At 64.1% G+C, this 21,615-nt stretch overlaps 1 protein-coding gene across 5 annotated transcripts; it reads left to right on the forward strand.

Moving 5' to 3' along the window:
* The first annotated feature begins 2,323 nt into the window (after nucleotides 1–2,323).
* ATP8B3 (ATPase phospholipid transporting 8B3) lies at nucleotides 2,324–20,557 on the forward strand. 5 transcript variants are annotated; one of them, XM_047709845.1, is made up of 28 exons: nucleotides 2,324–2,450; nucleotides 3,889–3,944; nucleotides 4,442–4,530; nucleotides 4,946–5,059; nucleotides 5,972–6,070; nucleotides 6,297–6,358; nucleotides 6,780–6,852; nucleotides 6,952–7,022; nucleotides 7,350–7,432; nucleotides 8,757–8,915; nucleotides 9,128–9,216; nucleotides 10,068–10,258; nucleotides 10,337–10,545; nucleotides 11,324–11,355; nucleotides 11,451–11,607; nucleotides 11,975–12,163; nucleotides 12,236–12,348; nucleotides 13,566–13,730; nucleotides 13,814–13,925; nucleotides 14,750–14,825; nucleotides 15,014–15,131; nucleotides 15,340–15,727; nucleotides 15,807–16,030; nucleotides 17,766–17,849; nucleotides 17,990–18,229; nucleotides 18,393–18,531; nucleotides 18,800–18,927; nucleotides 19,883–20,556. In XM_047709845.1, the coding sequence occupies exons 2-28, from the start codon at nucleotides 3,899–3,901 to the stop codon at nucleotides 20,456–20,458; spliced, it is 4,026 nt and encodes a 1,341-aa protein (XP_047565801.1). In that variant the 5' UTR covers nucleotides 2,324–2,450; nucleotides 3,889–3,898; the 3' UTR covers nucleotides 20,459–20,556. The 5 variants fall into 5 exon arrangements, with proteins under 5 accessions (XP_047565801.1, XP_047565835.1, XP_047565821.1 ...); XM_047709879.1 differs by having other exon boundaries at nucleotides 18,080–18,229; XM_047709865.1 differs by having other exon boundaries at nucleotides 13,614–13,730.
* The last annotated feature ends 1,058 nt before the right edge of the window (nucleotides 20,558–21,615 follow it).

A 21,615-nucleotide genomic window follows, 5' to 3' on the forward strand; every position in this document is an offset into this window, starting at 1 on the left:
GACATAGCTGTCTCTACCTTTGAGGCGCCCTGGGCCATCGCTGCCGAGGACTGGTTGCCCTCTGGATCCCGGGAGCCCTTGGTGGGAATGTTAGCCGAGTCGGGGCCCCAGCCACTGTTGTGTCCCCCTGAGGTCCTTCTTGTGACCGTTTTTTTTTTTTTTTTTTTTACTTTCTCTTCCACAAACAGGTAGTTGTTTGCTAAACCAGGCACAGGTTCCATGTTTTTGTTTTTGTTTTATTTGGAGGGGGGCAGAGGGAGAGTGAGAATCTCAAGTAGGCTCCGTGTTCAGCACCGGCCGGACGCAGGGCTTGGATCCCACCACCCTGAGGTCGAGCCCTTGGCTGAAAGCAAAAAGAGTCGGACCCTTCAGCAACTGGGCCCCCCAGGAGCAGCCCCCACCTCATTTCTGTGCTTCTGGTGGTACCTGCTTCCTCCCCAGAGCATAAGGAGCACCCCCAGGGAGGCCGGGGGAAGGGGCTGCAAGGTCTCCGCTGCCCAAAGATGCTGACTCCTGGAGGCCACAGGGCCTTTGCAGATCCGAGGGAGGGAATGGGGCCTAGGACCAGCAAGGTCTCTCAGGAGACTGAACAATTTGTGCAGTGCCCCTCCCCCGCCACCACCCTGGGCTCTTTCCCATTTTCTACTGGGTAGGCGTTGGGTGTTTGTTGAGTGAATGAATAAATGAAAGGTTTACCTGCCCTCCCCACCCCAGGCCAAGGAGGGTGTACAGACCAGGCTTTCAAAGAACAAGGAGTGGGAGGCAGGGGCTCTGATGGGGGAGGTCACATCCTGCCTGCTGTCTTCACCATGCCATGACTCTCTCATTCATTCACCCAACATTTGCTCACAGGTGTTGCTATGAAGGGCCCCCCAGGCCCAGGCAGAGACGGCAGGCTGGGGCCTGGGATCAGGAGTGGGCCAGAGGGAGGGATCCCAGGACCTAGAGGGAAGGGCGGTGAGGATGGGAAAGTGCCCAGTACCAGCTACCTTCCTACTTTCAACACTACAGGTGGTTTCTAAAAGTGAAAATAGGGACGCCTGGATGGCTCAGTTGGTTAAGCAGCTGCCTTCGGTTCAGGTCATGATCCCAGCGTCCTGGGATCAAGTCCCACATTGGGCTCCTTGCTCGGAAGGGAGCCTGCTTCTCCCCCTAACTCTGCCTGCCACTCTGTCTGCCTGTGCTCACTTGCTCGCTTGCTCTCTGACAAAAAAAAAAAAAAAATTCTTAAAAAAAAAAAAGTGAAAATAAGAAAGACCGCACTCACTCGGCTCTCCTGTCTGCCCGAGTATGCCCCTCCCCTTGAGCCCCAGGCAGGGGGCCCTAGCTTCAGCAGCCCCTCCCATCCTGGGTCAAGTAGTCCACCTCTGGGGCTTGGCGATGACCCCCCCCCCCATGGCCGTCTCCTACCCCTGTCACCTTCAGGAAGGGCCCTGGGGTCCAGCTGCTTGCTGGGTGGGCATACCCTGGGCCAGAACCTCATGGGCTTTCTCTACCGGCCTCCCCAGTCCTGCGCGCAGCACTGCACCTGTGCATAGAAGGGGCTCGCTAGGCAGTACAGGATGAGTGGGTGCAACCCCGGGCACACGGCTGGGACATCACCTGCGCGTCTCTCCCGTGCTCCCAGCCCCACTCCAGCCCCATCCAACCTTGGCCAGGTCACCGGAGGCCCCGCTCCTAACTGCCAGCTCATGGTACCCTGGCCCTGCTGTGCGAGGCCCCGCCCACTGACCCTCCCCAGCCTGCCCCTACCTTGGCATCCCTCAACTTGCAAAGCCCCAGCCCTGGATCTGGGCCCGCCCCTCCTCTGGCTCGCACTACTGCAGAGACCGCCCCAGGCTCCACCTCTGACCGGCGCCCCCTACCCTGGTCCTCTCGGTGAGGCTCCGCCTCGCCCCCTCTTGACTTCTGGCTTTGTTCCGCCCGGTAAACCCCCGCCCGTGCTCCGCCCCGAACAGGCCGCTCTCGGCGAGACTCCACCCAGCCTCGCCCCGGCCCCGCCCCTTGGGCCGCAAAACTTCGCAAGTCCCCGCCCCCAGGACCACCCATGCTCCGCCCGGGTCCCGCCCAGCTTGAGAAGCCGCACCCCCCGCCCTCCCGGGGCCGCCCCGCCCCCGCCCCTTGGGGCCCGCCTAATTGCCAAGCCCCGGCCCCAGGGGGCTCTGGCCCCGCCCAACTGCACAAGGCCCTACCCCCAGGGCCATCCTGGCCCCGCCCGGATCCCGCCCAGTTTGACAAGGTCATCCAGGCCCCGCCCATCTCTAGAAGGCCCCACCCCCAGGGCCATCCCGGCCCCGCCCAGCTCTGGAAGGCCCCGCCCCCAGGCCTCCCTGGGACCGCCCCTCGGTCGCGCCCGCGGCGCCCGTTTCAGGCCGGTTGGCACCGGGCTAACAGCTGCGCCGCGCCCACCGCCCTGGCCACCCGCGGACTGCCCGCCCCGGCCCGCGCAGGTGAGCGGCGGCGCCCCTGCTGCTGTGCGTCCCCGGGCGCCCGCGCACCCTCTCTGGACTCCGCCCAGCCTGGGGGTGTGAGGTCGCGGCGGCCGCGGCGGGGCGTCGCTGGAGGTTCGCGCGGGGCGGAGTCCAGTGGGGGTGCCGCAGCGCCCGGGGTGCTGTGGACCCAGGTCTCCCGTCCAGGGAGTGTCCGGCGCCTGGGCCACCGCCGCTGCGGGATGCTCGAGTCTTCTGGTGAGCCGAGGGTGGAAGGCAGGGGGCAGCCAGCCCTGGGGGCAGGGGGCGACTTCCTGCCCCCGCATGACCTTGGAGGGCATTCTGGCCACCTAGGCATTCCTGCGGCCCACCTGACCCCCGCTGGGTCTCCCCTAAGCCTTGCTCACCCTGGGCCTCACTGTTCCTCATCTGGTGAGGGCGCCGGCCTGGCTCAGGCTCCGGGGAGCCAGGGAGCTGGCTCAGAGCCAGGCCCTCCCCCGCGGGGCCTGGGGACGCTGTTGACTCAGACGCTGTGTCTGTCATGAACGTTTCTGAGTTCAGCAGGCGGCCCAGACAGGGAGAGAAGCAGAGGAGAGAGGGGGCATCAGCACTGGGATGGGGGACGCTCCAGGCAGAGGGGGAGCCCCAAGGAGCCGTCTGAACAAGCGGGGTCGGTCTAAGAAGTATGAACTGAGACCAGAAGGGTGAGGAGGCCCCGGCCAGGCTGCCCTGCTGAGCTACTCCTGGTGGAAGAAACAGCCGGCAAGGGCTCGGGTGGGGGGTGCCGAGTGCTGGGTGCGGGGGGGGGGTCACTCGGGGAGCTGCTGAGGGTCCCCGGTTAGACTCCAGTTCCTGGCATGGGAGAGCAAGAATTGAGCGTAAAGTGGGCGGCGGGAGCGTTCCAGGCTCCGTGAAAGGCATGGTGTGTGCCCCCATCTCCCGCATCATGGTTAGCTGTCCCAAGACCACGGTCAGACCCTCTGCGTAGCTCAGCCCTCATAGACACGCTTCCAGATCCAACATGGGACCCTGGGGCCACTGAGTCAGTCAGCAAACGGAGAAGCGCCTAAGTGGGCTGGGCATGTGGGGAGCTGGGGTTGGGGCGGGAGGGGGTGGCAGGACGGCCTGGGAGGGGTGGGTGTGGGCACGCCAGGACGGGTGGTGGGGTCCTCCTAAGGGCCGGGCTCTAATGCCTGATCCGGGGTTGCTGGATGTGAGGCTGTTGCAGGTGTGGGGGTCAGCCTGGGCCCCACTGGACCTGAGGAAACCCGGAGTAGGACGCAGCCAGTGGCTGGGACTTCAGGGCCTTGTGGTGGGACAGCTGGTGGTCATGGGAAGTGGCAGTTTAGAGGGTCCAGTCTTAGCCCTTGAGTTCTGGCAGGGCAGAGAATGGGACAGTGGTCCAGCTGGTCCAGCAAGGGCTGGGCCCCTGGTGTGACCTTGGTCTCTCTCCCCACAGCCCCACCAGCATGGGCAGTCTCGCCTACCGAGAGGACTTGGAGGAGGAGAACTCAGGTGCATGTCCTGGGTCTGAGGGAGTGGGGAGGGGCTCCATGAAGCTTAGTGGCCAAGGTGGGGGACTGAAGAGGCCCCCCACACCCACACAACAGACCCAGCATGGGGCTCTCCTTGGGTTACAGATGGTCCCACACCTGACGACTGAAACCTAGGGCCTGCAGCCCGTCACCTGGGAGCCCCTCACTGGGCCTCCGTTTACCCCTTCTGCAGAAGAAACGGGTGTGAAGGGGTCTCCCAGAGCCTGTTCTCTAGGGATTGGCCCAGGGTGTGGGGCCGGGGCCCACTCCTCGGATCCGGGGGGCGTCTGGCAAGCTTCCTGGAGGAGGGAGCGAGTCGGGGCTGCAGGGGTCATCCTGCTTGTTAACCGGCTCCCTGGCCGCGCTGAGTGTGCCCCGTGCCGGGAGCCCTGGGGGCCCATTAGCCGTCCCCTGGGGTGTCAGCCGGTGTTTGTCTGCGGCCTTGCCCCACCCACGCACTGCTCCCCCCGGCTTCAGCGTTCACCTGGGAGGTGAAGGCCAACAGCAGGGCCTACAACAACCGGTTCAAGAAGAGCTTCCTGTGTTGGCAGAGGCAAAAGCATAAGGTGCGCACCCAGGCCCTCGGCTCCCGCCCTCCCCCGTGGCACCCCACACCCCCACTCTGAGCCTTGTGCCGGGTCGCTGTCCCTGGCCGCCTGCACCCCGCCCCAGCTGGAGTTAACATGAGTTACTCAGAACCCTTGGAAAGGCAGTGCGTCAGTGGGGCTCTACCCCGAGCCCCTTGCGTGCGTCTCACTCTGGGCAACCCCGGGGGGGACGCGGCTCCCGCCGTGGGTCTTCGCACCCGGCGGGGCTCAGAGACGCTGGCTGCAGGCTTGGCGTTCAGCGGGCGCTCAGTAAACTCGGGGTCAGGACCTTGTATTCAGCAGCTGCAGGGTCGAGGCTGGGGCGGCCAAGAGGCGGGCAGGGTAGGTGGGGGCCCCGGCCTGGGCGGTAATGCTGTGCTGGCTCCCGTTCCAGAGCAATGTCATCAACACGGCCAAGTACAACGTCTTCTCCTTCTTGCCCTTGAACCTGTATGAGCAGTTCTGCCGCATCTCCAACCTCTACTTCCTTCTCATCATCATTCTCCAGGTGGGGTGGGGTGGGGTGGGGGCAGCCCTCAGGGTCAGCCCTGGCTCACCCTGCCTCCTCTGGGGAGCCGTCCCTGACCACCCTTGCCCCAGGGTTCTGGAGACCCAGGGCAGTTTAACTGTACTGTTGCCTGTGTGGCTAGTGGGTCCGTGTCTGGCGCCCCACACTAGCTGCTGGGGCCCTACCGCCCGGCCCAGGGCCTGGCACAGGGGAGGGGCTCCATGTATGTTGAATGATGACGGGTGCCTGCGTGGCTCCTTCCAGTCCAAGGAGGGCATGTCCCCTGCCCCCATGGACAGCTGACCTCTTGGCCGCAGCCTTCCTAGTCAACCCCAGAAGGCAAGGAGGAAGCAGGGGTCAAGGGCATGTTCTCAGAACCTGCTGGACCACTTCCCACTGCCGGGGTGGTCCCGGGGAGGGGGATTGGTTTCCAGCCGGGTCCTCTCCCTCTCTCAGAGGGTAGCCTGTATCCAGAGCATCCTGACCCTCACCCGGGTCATCTCCTATTGTTCTGAGTAAAGATCCAATAAAAGCTCATTGAGCACCTACTGTGTGCAGGTCCTGTGCTAGGCATCAGGGACCTGGCAGTGGCTTCAGCACCTGGGGACTGGGGGGTGACATCACTGCACGTGGTGGGCGCCAGGGATGGGGACAGGGACTACCTAGCCAGGCTGGTCTGTGGGCAGTTGGACACGGAGGGGAAAGGACTGCTCTGGGGAGCATTCGGGGCGGGGAGAAGGGCCAGAGGGCCCAGAAGGTGGCCGTCCTGAGGTCTGGCCCTGGCTGAGGTGGTCAGCAAGTGGACCTGGGGGCCGGGTTGAGAGGCTGGCTGTGCTGGGTGTGAGGGCAGGGGGAGACGGTCCGGGTGGCGCCGGGGGGGACGGGCTGTCATGACCCCCCCCTCCACGGCAGGGCTTCCCTGAGATCTCCACGCTGCCCTGGTTCACTCTTTTTGCCCCACTCGTGTGCCTCCTTGTCATCCGGGCCACCCGCGACCTGGTAGACGACATCGTGAGTGTGGCTGGGGGCGTGCGGCTCTTGGCGAGGGGCAGGTAGGGGTGGGGGCAGGCACTCCTGCGGGCAGAGGGTAGGAGGCAGAATCCGCCTCCTGCTCTGGACAGGGGCCGCCTGTGTGGATGGCTTCTCTGCATGTGGGCCCTTACCGGGCGGCCAGGGCCAGTGGGGGCGGTCGGGAGGGGTTGGGGCCGTCCCTCTGACCCGGCCCCTGTCAGCCCAGGGGCGACATAGGAGCGACAGGCTCATCAACAACAGACCCTGCCAGATCCTGGTGGGGAAGAGGTGAGGCCCCGCGGCCTGGTGGACGGTGGGTGGATGGTGGGGGCGGCCAGTGTTTTCCAGCGCTGGTGGGGGGGATGTGCGACAGGGAGGAGCCGCTGGCAGAGTGCCCAGAAGCTTCGGCTCCTGGACGTCCTGCTCGAGTCCAGTGGTGACTTCTCTGTGGCTTCTCAGCCCAACTTCTCTGGCAGCTCCTGTCCCCCAAGCCTGGGTGGGCCCAGCAGTAGGGGTGGAGGCTGAGGGTCTGAAGGGTTGTGGTGTGGGGGAGGCCTGAGAGCAACCTGGGAGTGGGGGGTCAGGGCCGCCTGGCCATCCGGGAGGACCGAGGGCTGCTGGAGCCAAGACCTCTCTGAGCAGGGGGCGGTGCAGTCTGGGCGTGGGAGCCCCCGCCCCTGCGCACCTGCCGCCACCCCCACCCCTGCAGCTTCCTGTGGAAGAAATGGGCGAACCTGTGTGTGGGAGACGTGGTCTGTTTGCACAGAGACAACATCGTCCCGGTGAGCTGGCAGCTGGGGCGGGTCGGGGGGCGGCTTCCGGCTCCTTTTCCTCCTGCCCCCCAGCAGTGCTGTTTTCCCCATTCCCCTACCCCACGCCAGGCCGACCTGCTCCTGCTGGCCAGCACGGAGCCCAGCAGTCTGTGCTACGTGGAGACCGCAGACATTGACGGGTGAGCCGGGGTCACCGCAGGGGTTGGGGGCTCCGGGTGCGAGACCTTCCCCAGCAGCCGGGGAGTTGGCACCACACGCCTGCCTGGGCCTGCTGCTCGCTTGCCCCGTGAGCATTTGTGGGGTGCCTGCAAGCCAGCAGGGCCGGCAAGCAGCCGCCTTCACACCGATGTCCCTGGGGCCCTAGCGTGCTCTGCGTGCCACCTCGGCGAACAGAGAAGCATCGAGGCCCTGCTCTCTGGGCCCGGCCTCCGGGCTGGCCGCTGGCACCCATTAGGGGCTTAGCGAGAACTCCCCCGCCTTCCACCCGCTCCACGTCTCATCTCCAGGGAGACCAACTTGAAGTTCCGGCAGGCCCCGCTGGTCACCCACCTCGAGCTGACCAGTGTGAGGAGCATGGCTTCCTTCCAAGGTGAGCGGCCGCAGACCCGTTCGGCCCTTCTGGGCCTCCGCCGGTGCGGTGGGCGCAGAAGATCCCCCCACCTTGCTGGGTTTCGGGGATGTTGGGGGCCGGAGTAGCCTTCAAGAGGCGGGCTTGCCCCGGGCCCGTGTCACGGCCCTGCCATCAGCATAAGCACAGGGCGTTTTCTGTGGTTACGGCACGAAGGGTGGCATTTGTCAGGCTTATGACACGCGGCCGCTGAAAGCCAAACATGTTCGCTATTGAAGCGAGAAGGCAGCCGGTGGACGTGGCTAACGACGTGCGTGCGGGTGGGAAGGGCCCACGGGACAGGGAGTCCTGGGCGTGTCTCCTTTGCTGCCTGGAAAGCAGGACCTTTCATCCCTGGGGGTACCGTTAGGGTTCGTCACACCCCAGCAAGGGGCTACTTTCCTTTTCCCTGGCGTGCTGGAAAGGCACGTTACTCTAACGGGTCACGGAGCAGAAGCTGGGTCTTGAGCTCATGGCTGGTCTGTCACCGCATCCGGGAAAAGCCTTGCTTGTGCGAAGGGCTGCTGTCCCATCCCGACACCTCGCTCTGGGCCTCCACCTGCCCCAGCTGCCCCGGGGGGGTCCTGCGAGGCATGGCCCACCTTTCAGAGCGGGGAGACTGGGTTCAGAGAGGTGAGGGGGTCCCAGGCTTGCCCCTTGGCTCTCCTGCCCCCCTCCAGGCCTGCCGTGGACAGCTCCCATCTCCATTCAGGACCAGCTCCGGCTCTCAGTCCTGCAGCAGGCCTGTGGCCCCCCAGCTTTCTCCCTGCTGGGGTCCCAGACCACCCCTCATTGTCCCTGCTCTGGGCCATCCTTTGACCCTCAGTTTATTTTCTCAAACATAATTGGGGCTGGAACCCCCAATCTCTGTGCGGTGATGACAGAAAGGCCCTCTCCTACCACCTAGAACACTCTGCAGTGCTCTGCATTTGTCCCCTGTGGTTTCAGGATGCTGGATGGAGGTGTCCTTTCCTTCTCCCCCTCAAAGGTTTACTGAGCAGACCTTGTAGGCTGGGGGCTGGGCTGGGCTCTGGGGACCCCAACGTGACCAGGACAAGGCCGGTGCCCCCTCCCCCTCCCCTCCACGGAGCTCACAGACGTCAGTGGGGCCCGCCCCAGAGTGAATGTCTCGTGACATCCCAGGGTCCTACCCATGAGCAAGGGGGCTCCAAGGGGAAGGCTTCTCTGAGGGGGTATGAGTCTGTGGGGGCAGCGTGGGGCAGGGCCGGCCCCGTGAGGGTGGCTAGAGCGGGAGGGCGGCCCAGCCACGCCGAGCCCTTGGCTCCCTGCCCGCCGCTGCCCACAGGCAAGGTGGTGTGTGAAGAGCCCAACAGCCGTCTGCACCACTTTGTGGGGTGCCTGGACTGGAACGGCAGGAAGCACCCGCTGGACAGCGGCAACATGCTTCTGCGCGGCTGCAGGGTTCGGAACACGGACACCTGCTACGGGATGGTCATCTATGCGGGTACGGCACCGGGCGGGGGTCCCCGAAGTCACCGGCAAGAGGTCACACGGCCTGGCCTGGGTCCCTGAAGCGTAGAAGGGTCTGAGGCGGCCAGCGCCCTCGCTGTGGCTGAAGACGGGAGGGGTGTGCCCCGGACGGACGTGGGGGCGGTTGGAGGGAAAGAGGGGACGAGCAGATAGGTGGGCGGGGGTGAGCGGACGCTGACTCCGCAGGCTTTGACACCAAGATCATGAAGAACTGTGGCAGGATCCACCTGAAGAGAACCAAGATCGACCGGCTGGTGAACCGGCTGGTGGTGCTGGTGAGGCCTGCGCCCGGCGGGGGTGCGGAGGGGAGCGGGTGCCCTGCGGTGCGGACCCACAGCCTGATCCTGGCACGGGGCTATGGACCAGAGCCTTCCCGTAAGAGAAGGGCCAAGCAGGAATGTCCTTAGGAAGGAAATGTTGATCTCGATGTTTTCCAGATCTGCAGGAGGTCACGACAGGCTCGCCTCCCTCCACTGACAGTTAACGGCCGTAACTTTTCCCTTAATTATCTCTTTTGAAGTTAACTGAAGAAATCAGGGCGCCTGGGGGGCTTGGTCAGTGAACTCTCTGCCTTCGGCTCCAGTCATGGTCCTGGGATCCCGGGATCGAACCCCGCATTGGGCTCTTTGTTCTGCTGGGAACCTGCTTCCCCCCTCTCTCTGCCTCTCCCCTTGCTTATGTTTCCTCTCTCACTCTCTCTCTTAAATAAATAAATAAAATCTTTTTTTTAAAAGATTTTATTTATTTATTGGACTGACAGAGATCACAAGCAGACAGAGAGGCAGGCAGAGAGAGGGGGAAGCAGGCTCCCTGCTGAGCAGAGAGCCCGATGCGGGGTTCAATCCCAGGACCCCGAGATCATGACCCGAGCTGAAGGCAGAGGCTTAACCCACTGAGCCACCCAGGCACCCCAATAAATAAAATCTTTAGAAGAAAAATGAAATCACGGCCACAGGGCCAGATGAGAGCCGCCCTGCAGACCCCCCGCCCCGCCCCCCCGGACCCCTCTACTGGGCCTGCAGGCAGGGCTGGCTGGGGAGGGGGCCATCCCCGTGTCCCTGCTGGTGGGTCTCCGGGGGAACCCATGTGCTGCCCGGGGCTCCACCACCTCCCTCCCTCCCTGCAGATCTTCGTGTCCCTGGTGCTGGTCTCCATGGCCCTGAGCTTGGGCTTCTGGTTCAAGGTGAGGGAGTTCAAGGCCAGGCACTACTACATGTCCTCCCGGTACCTGTACAGCGCGGCCACGGAGACCTTCTTCATCTTCTGGGGCTTCCTCATCCTGCTGAGTGTCATGGTGCCCATGGCCATGTTCATCATGTGGGTCCGGCCGCCGCCCCCCAGCCCCCGCCCTCCTGCCGGCGTGGGGGCTGGGGCGTGACCCGGCGTGCCTTGCAGGGTCGAGTTTATCTACCTGGGGAACAGCATGTTCATCAACTGGGATGTGGAGATGTACTACGTCCCGCAGGACGAGCCTGCCAGGGCCCGCAGCACCAGCCTCAACGACCAGCTGGGCCAGGTGCAGTACGTCTTCTCGGACAAGACCGGCACGCTCACCCAGAACATCATGACCTTCAAGAAATGCTGCATTGGGGGCGTCACCTACGGTGGGTGCCCCTGCCCCCCCGCCGGCCGGCCGTGCTGCCCACGCCGGCGTCACTGGCCTCGAACCTGCCCCACGGCGGGACGGGGCTCCGCTCTGGGTCTTCATGACCAGAGCTTGCGCGGACAGTCATGGGCCATTCCAGGTGTCACGTGAGGTGTCACGAGGTCAGAGTCTTCCCTGGGCTTTGGAAACAGGAGAGCCGTTCTTAGCTCACAGACTGCGGGGACCGTGCCAGGCGGGGCTCATCTGTCCTCTCCGGAAACCAGGGCCCAGGGGTGGCACCGGGGAGGTGACAGAGGGCCCGCCTGGGTGGTCCACGGGAGACAGAGCTAGAAACCGCACCCCACCTTCAGCCAGGGCCCGAGGGGTGAGAGGGAGCAGCGGGGTCGGCCGTGGGCAGTATCTATCCCCCGCTAGGTCTTCAGATGTTTCTAGAAGGGCCGCGGACCCAGGTTTTCGTGTGGAACCACCCAATTTTTCCAAATAGGCAGCCAAGTCCAAGTTGTAAGGAGAGACCATGGAGAGCCCTCCGTGCAGCTGTCTGCTCTGGCTGCCCTCTGGGACCCCCAGAAACTGTGGCTGTGCCTTGGCCTCCTTTGTACAGAAGGCAGAGCAGAGGCTGGGGGTCCTTGGTGGCTTGGAGTGTGGGGTCCAGAGCCCCAGGTCCAGCTTGTCCGCTGTATCTGGTGGCCCCAGGAAGCCTGACTATGGGGACTGGGGGCTGTGGGGTCCCCGTGGATCCGGGGGAGCTGAGGCCTGATAGGGGGGTCTTTCCCCAGGCCCCGATGAAGAGGAGGACACCCCACATAAGGTGAGCCCTGGCCGCCGGGTCATGCGGGGGTGGGGGATGCAGTGGTGGGGGCAGGGATGCACTCAGAGCCCACGTGCTGCGCTCCGGCACTGCAGGAGAACCCCTACCTCTGGAACGAATTTGCTGATGGGAAGTTGCTTTACCAAAACGCTGAGCTCCTATGTGCCGTCCGGGACAACGAGGACAAAACGGTGCGCGAGTTCTGGCGCTTGCTGGCCATCTGCCACACTGTGATGGTGCAGGAGGAGGACCGTGAGTGCGACCGCCCTCTCCCCCGGGCCCCTGGCCCGCTCTCCTGGCCTGAGAGATGGCCCAGCCCCACCGCCAGGCCCCCTTCCACTATCTTCTGGATCGCGGGGTGTCCAGGCTGTGACTTGAGAGCTGTTCTTGCTGGGAGGATGAAGCCCTTAGGACCAGGGCCCAAGCACCCGCCTTCCTTTACCAGGCTGAGAGGTCACACGAGCCTGGGAGACGTCTGTGACCGTCTTCTGGGCCTGTTTCCTAGCCCCGTGCTCTGGAGACACAGGCAGGACCCGCTGTAGAGGAGTGGCGGGTCCTGATGGAGGGCAGGCTCCCGGGGACGGCGCCCTGCCCAGCTCGTGGTTCCCTCCCTGACCAGACCAGCTGGTGTACCAGGCGGCATCCCCTGACGAGGAGGCACTGGTCACGGCGGCCCGGAACTTCGGGTACGTGTTCGTGGCACGCACACAGGACAGCATCACGGTGATGGAGCTGGGGGAGAAGCGGGTGTACAAGGTTCTGGCCATGATGGACTTCAACAGCATACGCAAGCGCATGTCCGTACTGGGTGAGTGCCAGCGCCCCGGGGGCAGTGGGCCACAGGGGAGAGCGTGTGGCAGCCGGGCCTCTCCCTCCGCAGTCCGCAGCCCTGAGGGCTCCATCTACCTCTACACCAAAGGCGCTGATGTCGTTATCTTTGAGCGCTTGCACAAGAGAGGCACGAAAGAGTGGGCCACAGAGGAGGCCTTGGCTGTGAGTCCCTGTGGGAGGAGGGGCTGTGGGGGGGCGTGAGGGCACAAGGACAGAGGAGGAGAGTGTGTAGAGAAATGGAAGGTACCCTTGCTGGCCATGTACAGTTGTCCAGGTTGCACACTTCCCAACCTCCCCCAGTGTGAGCGTGCACAGGTAGGCCTGCACACACACGGACTGGGAAGGAACTGAACTCTCAGCTCTATCTGTCCAGAGGGGACATCTTTTTCTAAGTCACACAAAAACACCCTGTGGTTGGGCTTTAGACTGGACACTGCTTCCTTCTCCTAGCCAAGCCTGGGGTCTAAGACATGCGCAGCCCTCCTTGCCTCGAGTCTTTTGCTCCATGGGTGATGACCAAACTCCATCGCCCAGCCGTTGAGGCTCTGTTGCCTGCTGGTCTCTCTAGCCTGGTATCTCCTTGCCCCCGGGGGGTTTCCCAGGACCCCAGTTTCTGGCTTACAGTTTGCCCCTTGCTCAGATGATACCTCAGGACCTTTGCACTCCTAACCCCTCTGCTTGGAATGCCTTCCTCCACTCTGTGGCTCAGGATCTTCTAGTCCTCAAGTCTCAGATGTGATCACCTCCAGGGAGATTTTCCTGCCCCAACCCTAACAAGGCTGTCCTGTCATGTCAGGCGTCCTCTCTCTGACCCAGCCCTGACCCTGTAGGGCTCCCTAAGGGCTTTGCTAGGTCTGCGGCATCACCTGGTGCAGGGGCCAGTGGGGGTGTTTATGGAAAGAACGTCATGTGTCCCTCCACTGGGGGCTTCCACAGTGCCCTCTCTGCTGGCAGTGGGGGGCAGTGTGGAGCTCTGCTGGGGGAGGGAGTTGGGGGGGGCCTCTGATCTCTGACTCCAAGCCCGGGAAACACATGCAGAATAGTGACATACTCGCACCGCTGCCTTGTGATGTGCCCCAGCCGGCCTCTCAGACCCACTTCTAGTCAAGAACAAATGCCCACTGGGGCAGAAAACCTGGGGCCGGGGAAGGGGTCCAGACACTCCTAACCAGAGGGACGACAGGGAGGGCCTGGGGCTGACCAAGGCGGGGGGCAGGGAGGGTCTTAGGAATGTTCAGAAGTTGTTGTAGGAGGCGAAGGGAGGTGCTCCTAGCAGAAGGGAGGGCAGGGGCAAATGTGGAGGCCCGGCGGAGCGGAGCATGGGGTGCAGTTTGGGGGAGAAGGGTGGTGACGGGGCGGTGCCGGCCCCTGGCCCCCAGTCCTTCGCTGAGCAGACGCTGCGGACCCTGTGCCTGGCGTACAAGGAGGTAGGGGAGGACGCGTACGAGGAGTGGCGCCAGCGACACCAGGAGGCCAGTGTCCTGCTGCAGAACCGGGCCCACGCCCTGCACCAGGTGTACGAGGACATGGAGCAGGGCCTCCAGGTGCGTGGAGCGTGGGGGGCCGGGCCGGCACCCCCGACCTTTGCTGGGGGGCCAGGTCCCCGCTCAGGCTTCCCCCCCCGCAGCTGCTGGGAGCCACGGCCATTGAGGACAGACTGCAGGACGGCGTCTGTGACACCATCAAGTGCCTCACGCAGGGGAACATCAAAGTGTGGGTGCTCACGGGGGACAAGCAAGGTGGGTCCCAGGGCGGCCCGGCCCCACGCAGAGGGGGGCCCGGTGGGCAGGGACTCCTCCCCTGACTGGCACGCCCCTGACAGCCTGTCCCACAGCTGGGCCCAGCACGGCCCCCCACCTCATCCGGGGACGGGAGAAAGGGGAATTGTTCAAAGTGCCGGGGTCCCCTGCCCCCCCAACCCCTGCCGGGGGGGCCTGCACTGGGCCGAGCTCTCCTGAGCGTTTGTCCTTCACGACCTGCCCCCCTGCGAGAGATGGGTCGGGCAGGGCTCCGAGAACTCGGGGCACGCTGGAGGTTGCGCAGGGCTCGGGTCCTGAGAGCCCCGAATCCCCTCCTCTCCCCTGCGGGTTCTTTGGGGCCCGCTGGGCGTGCACGCGGCCAGGCGGCGGCAGGGCTCACGTGGGCACCGGGCACAGACGGACAAAATAGTCAAGATGTCAGTTCGCGGCCGCGTTCCTGTAAAGACAAGTATATCCAAGCTGCTGCTGCTTTTTCTCCTTCTAATTTTAAAAGAAATTAAACCATCTTTGTGGGTTCCAAGAAGTTCCAGGGGGCCTAGGCATGCCACATCCAGTGACCGCTTGGCCCTGGCCCCCAGGCTCCCCTCCTCCAGGAGCCTCGCCCCGGCTGGAGGACGGGAGTGGGGGCCCCTCTGCTCCCAGCTGCCGCCAAAAACATCAGGGCCGGCTGCCATTGGCGGCCCGAGTCCGTGCCTCCCTCTGAGCCAGTCCTCATGGCTGGCCTGGGCAGGGGCATGCTGATGTGGGGGGGCTGGGTCGCCACCGCAGGGTGCTGAGCGGTGCTGAGCGGGGCTGGTTTGCAGAGACCGCGGTGAACATCGGGTTTGCCTGCCAGCTCCTCTCGGAGAGCATGCTAATCCTGGAGGAGAAGGAGATCGTGTAAGACGTGGGGCTGGGGCTGGGGCTGCACCGGGGCAGAAGCGGGGCTCGCGGGGCTCCCGGGGCCTGCAGGGGGCCCTCAGCCTTGCCTGGCTGGATTCCCAGAGTGGGAGACCCAGGCCCAGCCGGAAGGGGGTGCAGGGAAGCCTGCGCCCGCCGCGTGGCTGAGCCCAGGTGGGCCCCTGCAGCCGCATCCTGGAGGCGTCCTGGGAGACCAACAACAACTTGCCGCTTGGTAAAGGCCGTCGGAAGAACCTGTTCCTGCCACGTGTCAAGGTGGCCATGGTCATTAGCGGGGAGTTACTGGTCAGTGTCCGCTCAGGGCCGCTGGCAGAGCCCCCGGGACTGGGGAGGGGCTAGCAGGAGCAGCCGAGAGGCGGTTCTCGGAGGGTCGCAGTCTAGTCCGGCCGGCGCTGGGACGCGAGGCCCGGGAGGAGGGCCGGCTTGGGGCACTCCCGGAGCGGAGGGGTGCAGGGAGAGTGATGAGACTCCTGCACGCCCCCTCCATGGCCAGGACCAGCTCCTGCTGTCCCTGCGCAAGGAGCCCCGGGTGCTGGTCCACAACGTGAACGAAGATGGGGACGAGTCGTGGCAGGAGCCAGACGAGCAGAGGGAGGACTTCCTGCAGGACCGGCGCCTGTCCCTGATGTGGCGGATCCTCGGGATCCAGCTGAGGGCCACGGTCACACCGCAGGTCACGGGCTCCAACACCAGCACCAGCGAGAGCCCCGAGGTGCGGCGGGAGCAGGCCTTCGTGGAGCTGGCATCCCAGTGCCAGGCGGTCATCTGCTGCCGCGTGACGCCCAAGCAGAAGGCTTTGATTGTGGCACTGGTCAAGAAATACCAGCGCGTGGTGACCCTGGCCATCGGGGATGGCGCCAACGACATCAACATGATCAAGAGTGGGTGGTGGGCGGCAGGCGGGGGTCGGGCTGGCTGGCCGGGGGTGGCCAGAGGCTGACCGGCCGCATGTCCCCGCAGCTGCGGACATCGGCGTGGGGCTGGCGGGGCAGGAGGGCATGCAGGCCGTGCAGAACAGCGACTATGTGCTGGCCCAGTTCTGCTTCCTGAAGCGGCTGCTGCTGGTGCACGGGCGCTGGTCCTACATGCGGGTCTGCAAGTTCCTGCGCTATTTCATTTACAAGACGGCGGCCAGCATGATGGTGCAGATCTGGTTCTCCTTCTACAACGGCTTCTCCGCCCAGGTGTGCTTTGCGTAGGCACTGCCAGGGCAGCAGCCACATATCCGCTCTGGGCCCAGCGTTCTCAGGGGTACTTGGCAAATTGGAGCTTTGAAGCGGGGGCAGGGCAGATGCCCCCATGTCCTTCCATCTAGGGGACCCAAGGGGAGAGCTGGGGCCCCGGAGAACAGTGTGGGGGCTGGGTCGCTGACTGTAAGGCTCTAGGCAGTATCATGGCGAACATGACAGGTGCCCTTTGGAGCTCTACGAGGTTCCCTGGCACTGATTTGCTCCACATGAAAGAACATGTCTGCAAAGGGCCAGCTGTGAGAGGGGGTGAGCTCCCCGTCACTGAAACCCAGGGGTTTGAGGGGGGCTTTATAGATGCACCCTGGATAAATATGTATTGTTTGTTCCTTTTACTTTTTTATTTATAGATATTTTTCAGATGTTTCTAGAAGTGGAATTGTTTTCTTAATTTGTTTTTGGGATTGTTCCTTGCCGGTGTCTAGAAACAGAAGTGAGGTTTTGATTTTCGGTCTGTGCCCTGCAACTTTGCTGAATCGGGTTACTGCCTTTCATAACTTTCTGGGGACCCTTTTGGGACTTCTCTTCATATAGAATTATGTCCTCTGCAAATAGAGATAGTTTTCCTTCTTCCTTTTCTAGTTAAATAGCATTTATTTCTTTTTCTTACCTAATTGCTCTGGCGATGACTTCCAGTGCAGTGAGGAAAGCAGGATCTTTGCCCAGCGTTTAGTAGTTGTTGTTTTTTCTCACATTTGTTAACTGGAAGAACCACTGCTTACTCTTCTCTTTATTTTCCAATGTCTATTTCTATCAGTGTAGACTTGTGGCTGTTTCTTCTACTGTATACGTTGTGGCTTTGATCGTCCCTGATTTGTCCCTTTTACACGTGCCTGCTCTTTTCTGAGCACAGCCCCGCTTTCTGGGGCCACGGGAGGCCCCACACTCCTGTTGCATTTCCCATAGGGAGACCTGGGTCCTGGTAGTCAGACCCCAGACTCTACGTGCCGGGTGCGCTTGCTGGGACTGGCCGCTTCTGGACTGCTCAGTCGGCAGGAGCTGGAAGTGCATGGGTGTCACCCCCGTGGAGACACACACCTGTCCCGTGTCTGCCCCGTGTCTGTCTGTCCTCCTCTGTGTGTGTACTTTGAACACTGAGAGCCCCCAGCTGTCCATCCGATTCCGGGCCCGCGGGGCGAGGCCCAGCCTAGCCTTTCCCATGGACTCACTGCGGGTTCTTTTCTCCAACCTGAGGAACTTGGTTCTTGGAAATGTTCTTGTTTTTACTTACTTATTCCAAACCAGAAGGCCCTTCAGGGGTTTCCAGAGCTCGTGTCTGGTAACCGGATCAGCTTTGTCGTCGGGAGGCCTCTTCCACACCTAGTTCCCCTAACCCTAAAATGACCCGAAAACCCTGCATCGTCTAGCCATCCCCCCACCCGCCATATTTCTACACTGAAGCCATCCCATTAAAACAAGGCCCCGAAGGTGCAGTTTTGCAATAGTTAGACCCTGCTTTTCAGCTCTGCCTCTCACCTTCCCCTCTTCATCCGGACTCAGACAGCCCAGCCCTGGTCCAACACCAGCCTTCGTTGTAGCTCAACTTCCCTGTGCGCCTGGAAGCCTCCCCAGGGGTCCAGCTGGTTTGGGTGGTCCCCTCGGGTAAAGCCTTGCTCCTCTCCCCGGCTGGCGGAAGGCTGACCGCACGCCCCCTCCATGTCCTCCCTGCCAGCCTCTGTATGAAGGCTGGTTCCTCGCCCTCTTCAACCTGTTGTACAGCACGCTCCCCGTCCTCTACATCGGGCTCTTCGAGCAGGTGAGCAGCACCTTGTCTCCTCCTTCCCCGGAGATGCTTCCGTGTCCGCCCCAGGGGCCTGGCGCGGGGATGGGGCTGTGCCCCACTCCCCCCCCTGGTCCCAAGAGCCTGCCACTGCCCCCTCCCTGCCCCACTCCCAGGACGTGAGTGCCGAGCGGAGCCTGGAGCTGCCCGAGCTGTACATCGCAGGCCAGAAGGACGAGCTCTTTAACTACTGGGTCTTTCTCCAGGCCCTTGCCCATGGCACGGTCACCTCCCTGGTCAACTTCTTCATGACCCTGTGGGTCAGCCACGACTCGGCCGGGCCCGTCAGCTTCAGCGACTATCAGTCTTTCGCTGTGGTCGTGGCCATGTCGGGCCTGCTGTCCATCACCATGGAGGTAGGCAGGACCCCAGCCTGTCCAGCCCCAGGGGGGCCTCGGACATGAGCCACCCAGGGGTGCCTGCTCGGTGACCCTGCCAGGGGTTCCTTAGCAGGTGCCATCCGTGGACCCGGGCACTTCCATGGAGCCCTGCCCCGACTTGACCCTCCTGCCCCTTCAGGTCGTACTTGCCATCAGATACTGGACGGTGCTGTCCGTGCTCGCCGTCTTCCTCAGTCTCTTCTTCTACGTGCTTGCGACTTTGGTCAGCCAGAGCCTCTGGCTCTTCCAGATCTCACCCAAGACCTTCCCGTTTCTGTGTGAGCCCCCAGCAGGGACGGGGTGGCGGGCCCTGGAGACGGGTACGTCCCTGTCCGTGCGCCGCCGTGCCCCTCTCCGAGCTTCTGTGTTCTCACAGGGGCACGCGGCGGTGCCATGCAGGGGGGTCGGTGCCTTCTAGGAGTTGGCACAAAGGTGTCCTGGGGGCAGAGGGAGAGGGGGCAGGTGGGCTGTCAGCAGGAGGGGGCACACGGCAGGCTCTGGGGAGGCTCCACCCGGGGCTGGGCTGTGACCCTCACCTGTTGCCAGATGCTGACCGCTACGTGCTGTCCCAGCCCTCCATCCTGCTGGTCGTTCTGCTGAACGTGTCCCTGAACACTCTACCCACACTGGCCCTCCACGTCATTTGCCAGGCCCTCAAGAAGGCGGGCCCCAAGGTGAGGGGGCGAGATCCCCTCAGCCAGAGCCTATGCTGGGAGCCGAAACTTCAAGACGAGGGGCTGGGAGTGGGAGGGATGGAGACCCAGGCACAAGCCCAGGACCCTCGGGGGACCAATAACAGGACCCTCCCCCAGGTGATGGGGGTTTGGGGGTCCAGGTGACAGAGCAACTTGGAAATGGTTTAGGGAAGAGAAGGGACTTAGAAGTGCCCCAGTGTCCATGCACAGATGGAGGACACGCGGCGCGGTCCATCCCCACATGGGAACACGGTCCAGCCTCAGGAAGGGAGGGACCCTGACCCCTGCCACACGCGGAGGGACCCCGAGGACACGGGGCTCAGGGAGAGCAGCCAGACCCAGAAGGACCCGTCCTGCAGGACCCCACTCCCAGGAGGGCCCCAGAGGAGTCCCAACCGCACAGACAGAGAGGAGAGCGTGGGAGCCGGGGCTGGGGCTGGGTTGGGGAGTCTGTGCTTTGTGGGGACAGAGTCTCTGTGTGGGGGGGATGGACAGTTCTGAAAACGGAGGCTGGGAGTGTGAGTGCTTCCCGCTGGGGAGCTGTGCGCTTAGAGAGGGCTAAAGGGACCCATTTTGTGTTGGAATGGGGGAAAAAAACCCAATGGAAAAACCCCAGATCTAGAAGGGCGGGTTGCAGCTGCGATGGGCCCTAGAATTGGCTGGAAAAAAGGACCCAGACGTGGCCAGAACCTGTCCTCCTCTGCCCCACGCGCCCCTGTCCTGGCTTTGCCACCAGAGGGCACCCCAGGCCGCTGGCGGCCGGTCGGGGGTCGGTCCCAGGGAAGGACACGGGGTGGACCGCGGTCAGTCTCAGGGCTCTCCGGGTAGGGAAGGGTCAGTCAGTGGCGGCCACGGAAGGGCTCTGAGTGGCGCGGGCTGGGGGCAGGTGCCCCGAGAGCGGGGGCAGCCGGTGACCTCGGGCTCCGCTCCGCAGGAGGGGGAGGAGGTCCCCAGCGAGGAAGTCGTGGCAGTGGAGCCCGGGCCCTACCCGCAGCGGGGGTCGCGCGGCCGCCGCTCCAGCTACGCCTTCTCCCACCGCGAGGGCTACGCGGACCTCATTACGCAGGGCACCAGCCTGCGCAAGGCGCCCGCGCTCGGCGGCGACGTGCTGGGAGCGCGCGCGGCGGCCCCCGAGCCAGAGCCGGGCGCCAGGGAGTCGCTCCGGTCGCGCGCGAACACGCGGGCCCCGGGGAGGAGGCGGCCGCCGCCCCAGGACCCGACGTCCGCGGAGGACGCGCCGAGCCCGGGCGCCCCCGAGGACCGGCCGTCCGGGTCCCGCCGGGAGCCGCCGCCCGCGGGGCAGAAGGACAGGGAGGCCCCGTGGAAGGCCCCGCTAGAGTCCTGGAGGAGCTGGTCCTCTGGCTGGCGGCAGCGGCTGCAGGGCCCCAGGCGGCGCGCGGCGTCCCTCCCCGGCCGGACCCCCGCGCCCGCCGCGCACCCGCCGCCCCCCGGAGGCCCGCGTGCGCCCGCGGAGTCCGTCCCCTCGGGGAAGACGCTGTCTTCGCTGTAGCGGCTGCGGGAGCCCCGGCACCGGCCACCCGCGCGCGGCCCTCCCCGAACGCCCGGCTCCGCGCTCCGCGCTCGCCAATAAAGCGGGGCGCGCCGCCCCCTGGCCTGCTCTAGGCTCCGCGTGTTCCTGAACTGGGACCGGCCTCGGCTTGGGGCCCCAAACACCGCCGTCTGGTGGCCCGATGGGGCCTCGCAGGGGGAGCCCCGCCCCCCCCCCAGCCTTTCTTGGGCGAGCAGGGGAGGCCCTCCAGGGCACCGGTCATGTCCAGCGCTGCCCACGCAACCTCGTCCCCAACCAGGCTGCCCCCCCGCCCCGCCCCCGGCTTCCCCCAAAACACCACCTTCCGTCCCAGGCCGACTCCCACCCCCCCACCCTCCGCGCACCGCCCCCTCCCCCACTTCCGCCAGCACACAAGCCCAGGTGACTGAGTAGAAAATAATTTATTGGAGAAAAACGAAACAACAAATCCAGCACAGCAATGGTTAACAATGACGATGATAGATATATATTTTTTAACTTTTAAGCCTGTCACCTGAGGGTGGGAGGGAGAGGGCTTCTGCGCCCTCTAGCATTTGGGGGGACTTTGGATGACCCGGACTTTGTGTCTCCCCAGAAAACAGCCCTAGTGTCCAGAATTGATTAAACACTCAGGGCCACACGGCTCCTTGGCCCTCTCTCACCCAGGGCTGCAGAGTATCCCCCTAAGGACCAGCCCTTAGCGGGGAGCCCAGGGATCTGGGGGGTTGGTGTGGCTCACACTGCTTTGGATTCAGGAGTGGAACGGCCCAAATCCGGAGCAGTGATGGGCTGGGTGTGCGGGGAGGTCCTGGAACATGCCCTCTGCCCCCCTAATCTGGGGCCTACTTCCTTCAGGGCCAGGGGCTCCCTTCCACTATCCCAACCCCCGTTCCTGGGGCCTGTGGGAGCTCAGCAGCAGGGACACCGCCCGGAGCCCCCGTTGATGGGCACTTGGGGAGCTCTCTGTTCTCTGGGGTCCTGCCCCCCACATCCCAGGCCAGACAGGGGAGCTCTCTCCCAGCCCAGGGCCAGGGAGGCCGACGGTGTGGGTGGCGCTTGGCTGGGTGCCTGTAGGGGGGTGGGGTTGGGGGTGTCTCAGGAGGGCCCTCAGGACCTCAGGAAGTTGGGGCACACCCTGG

This window comes from Lutra lutra, chromosome 1 (assembly GCF_902655055.1).
Source record: "Lutra lutra chromosome 1, mLutLut1.2, whole genome shotgun sequence".
NCBI lineage: Eukaryota > Metazoa > Chordata > Mammalia > Carnivora > Mustelidae > Lutra > Lutra lutra.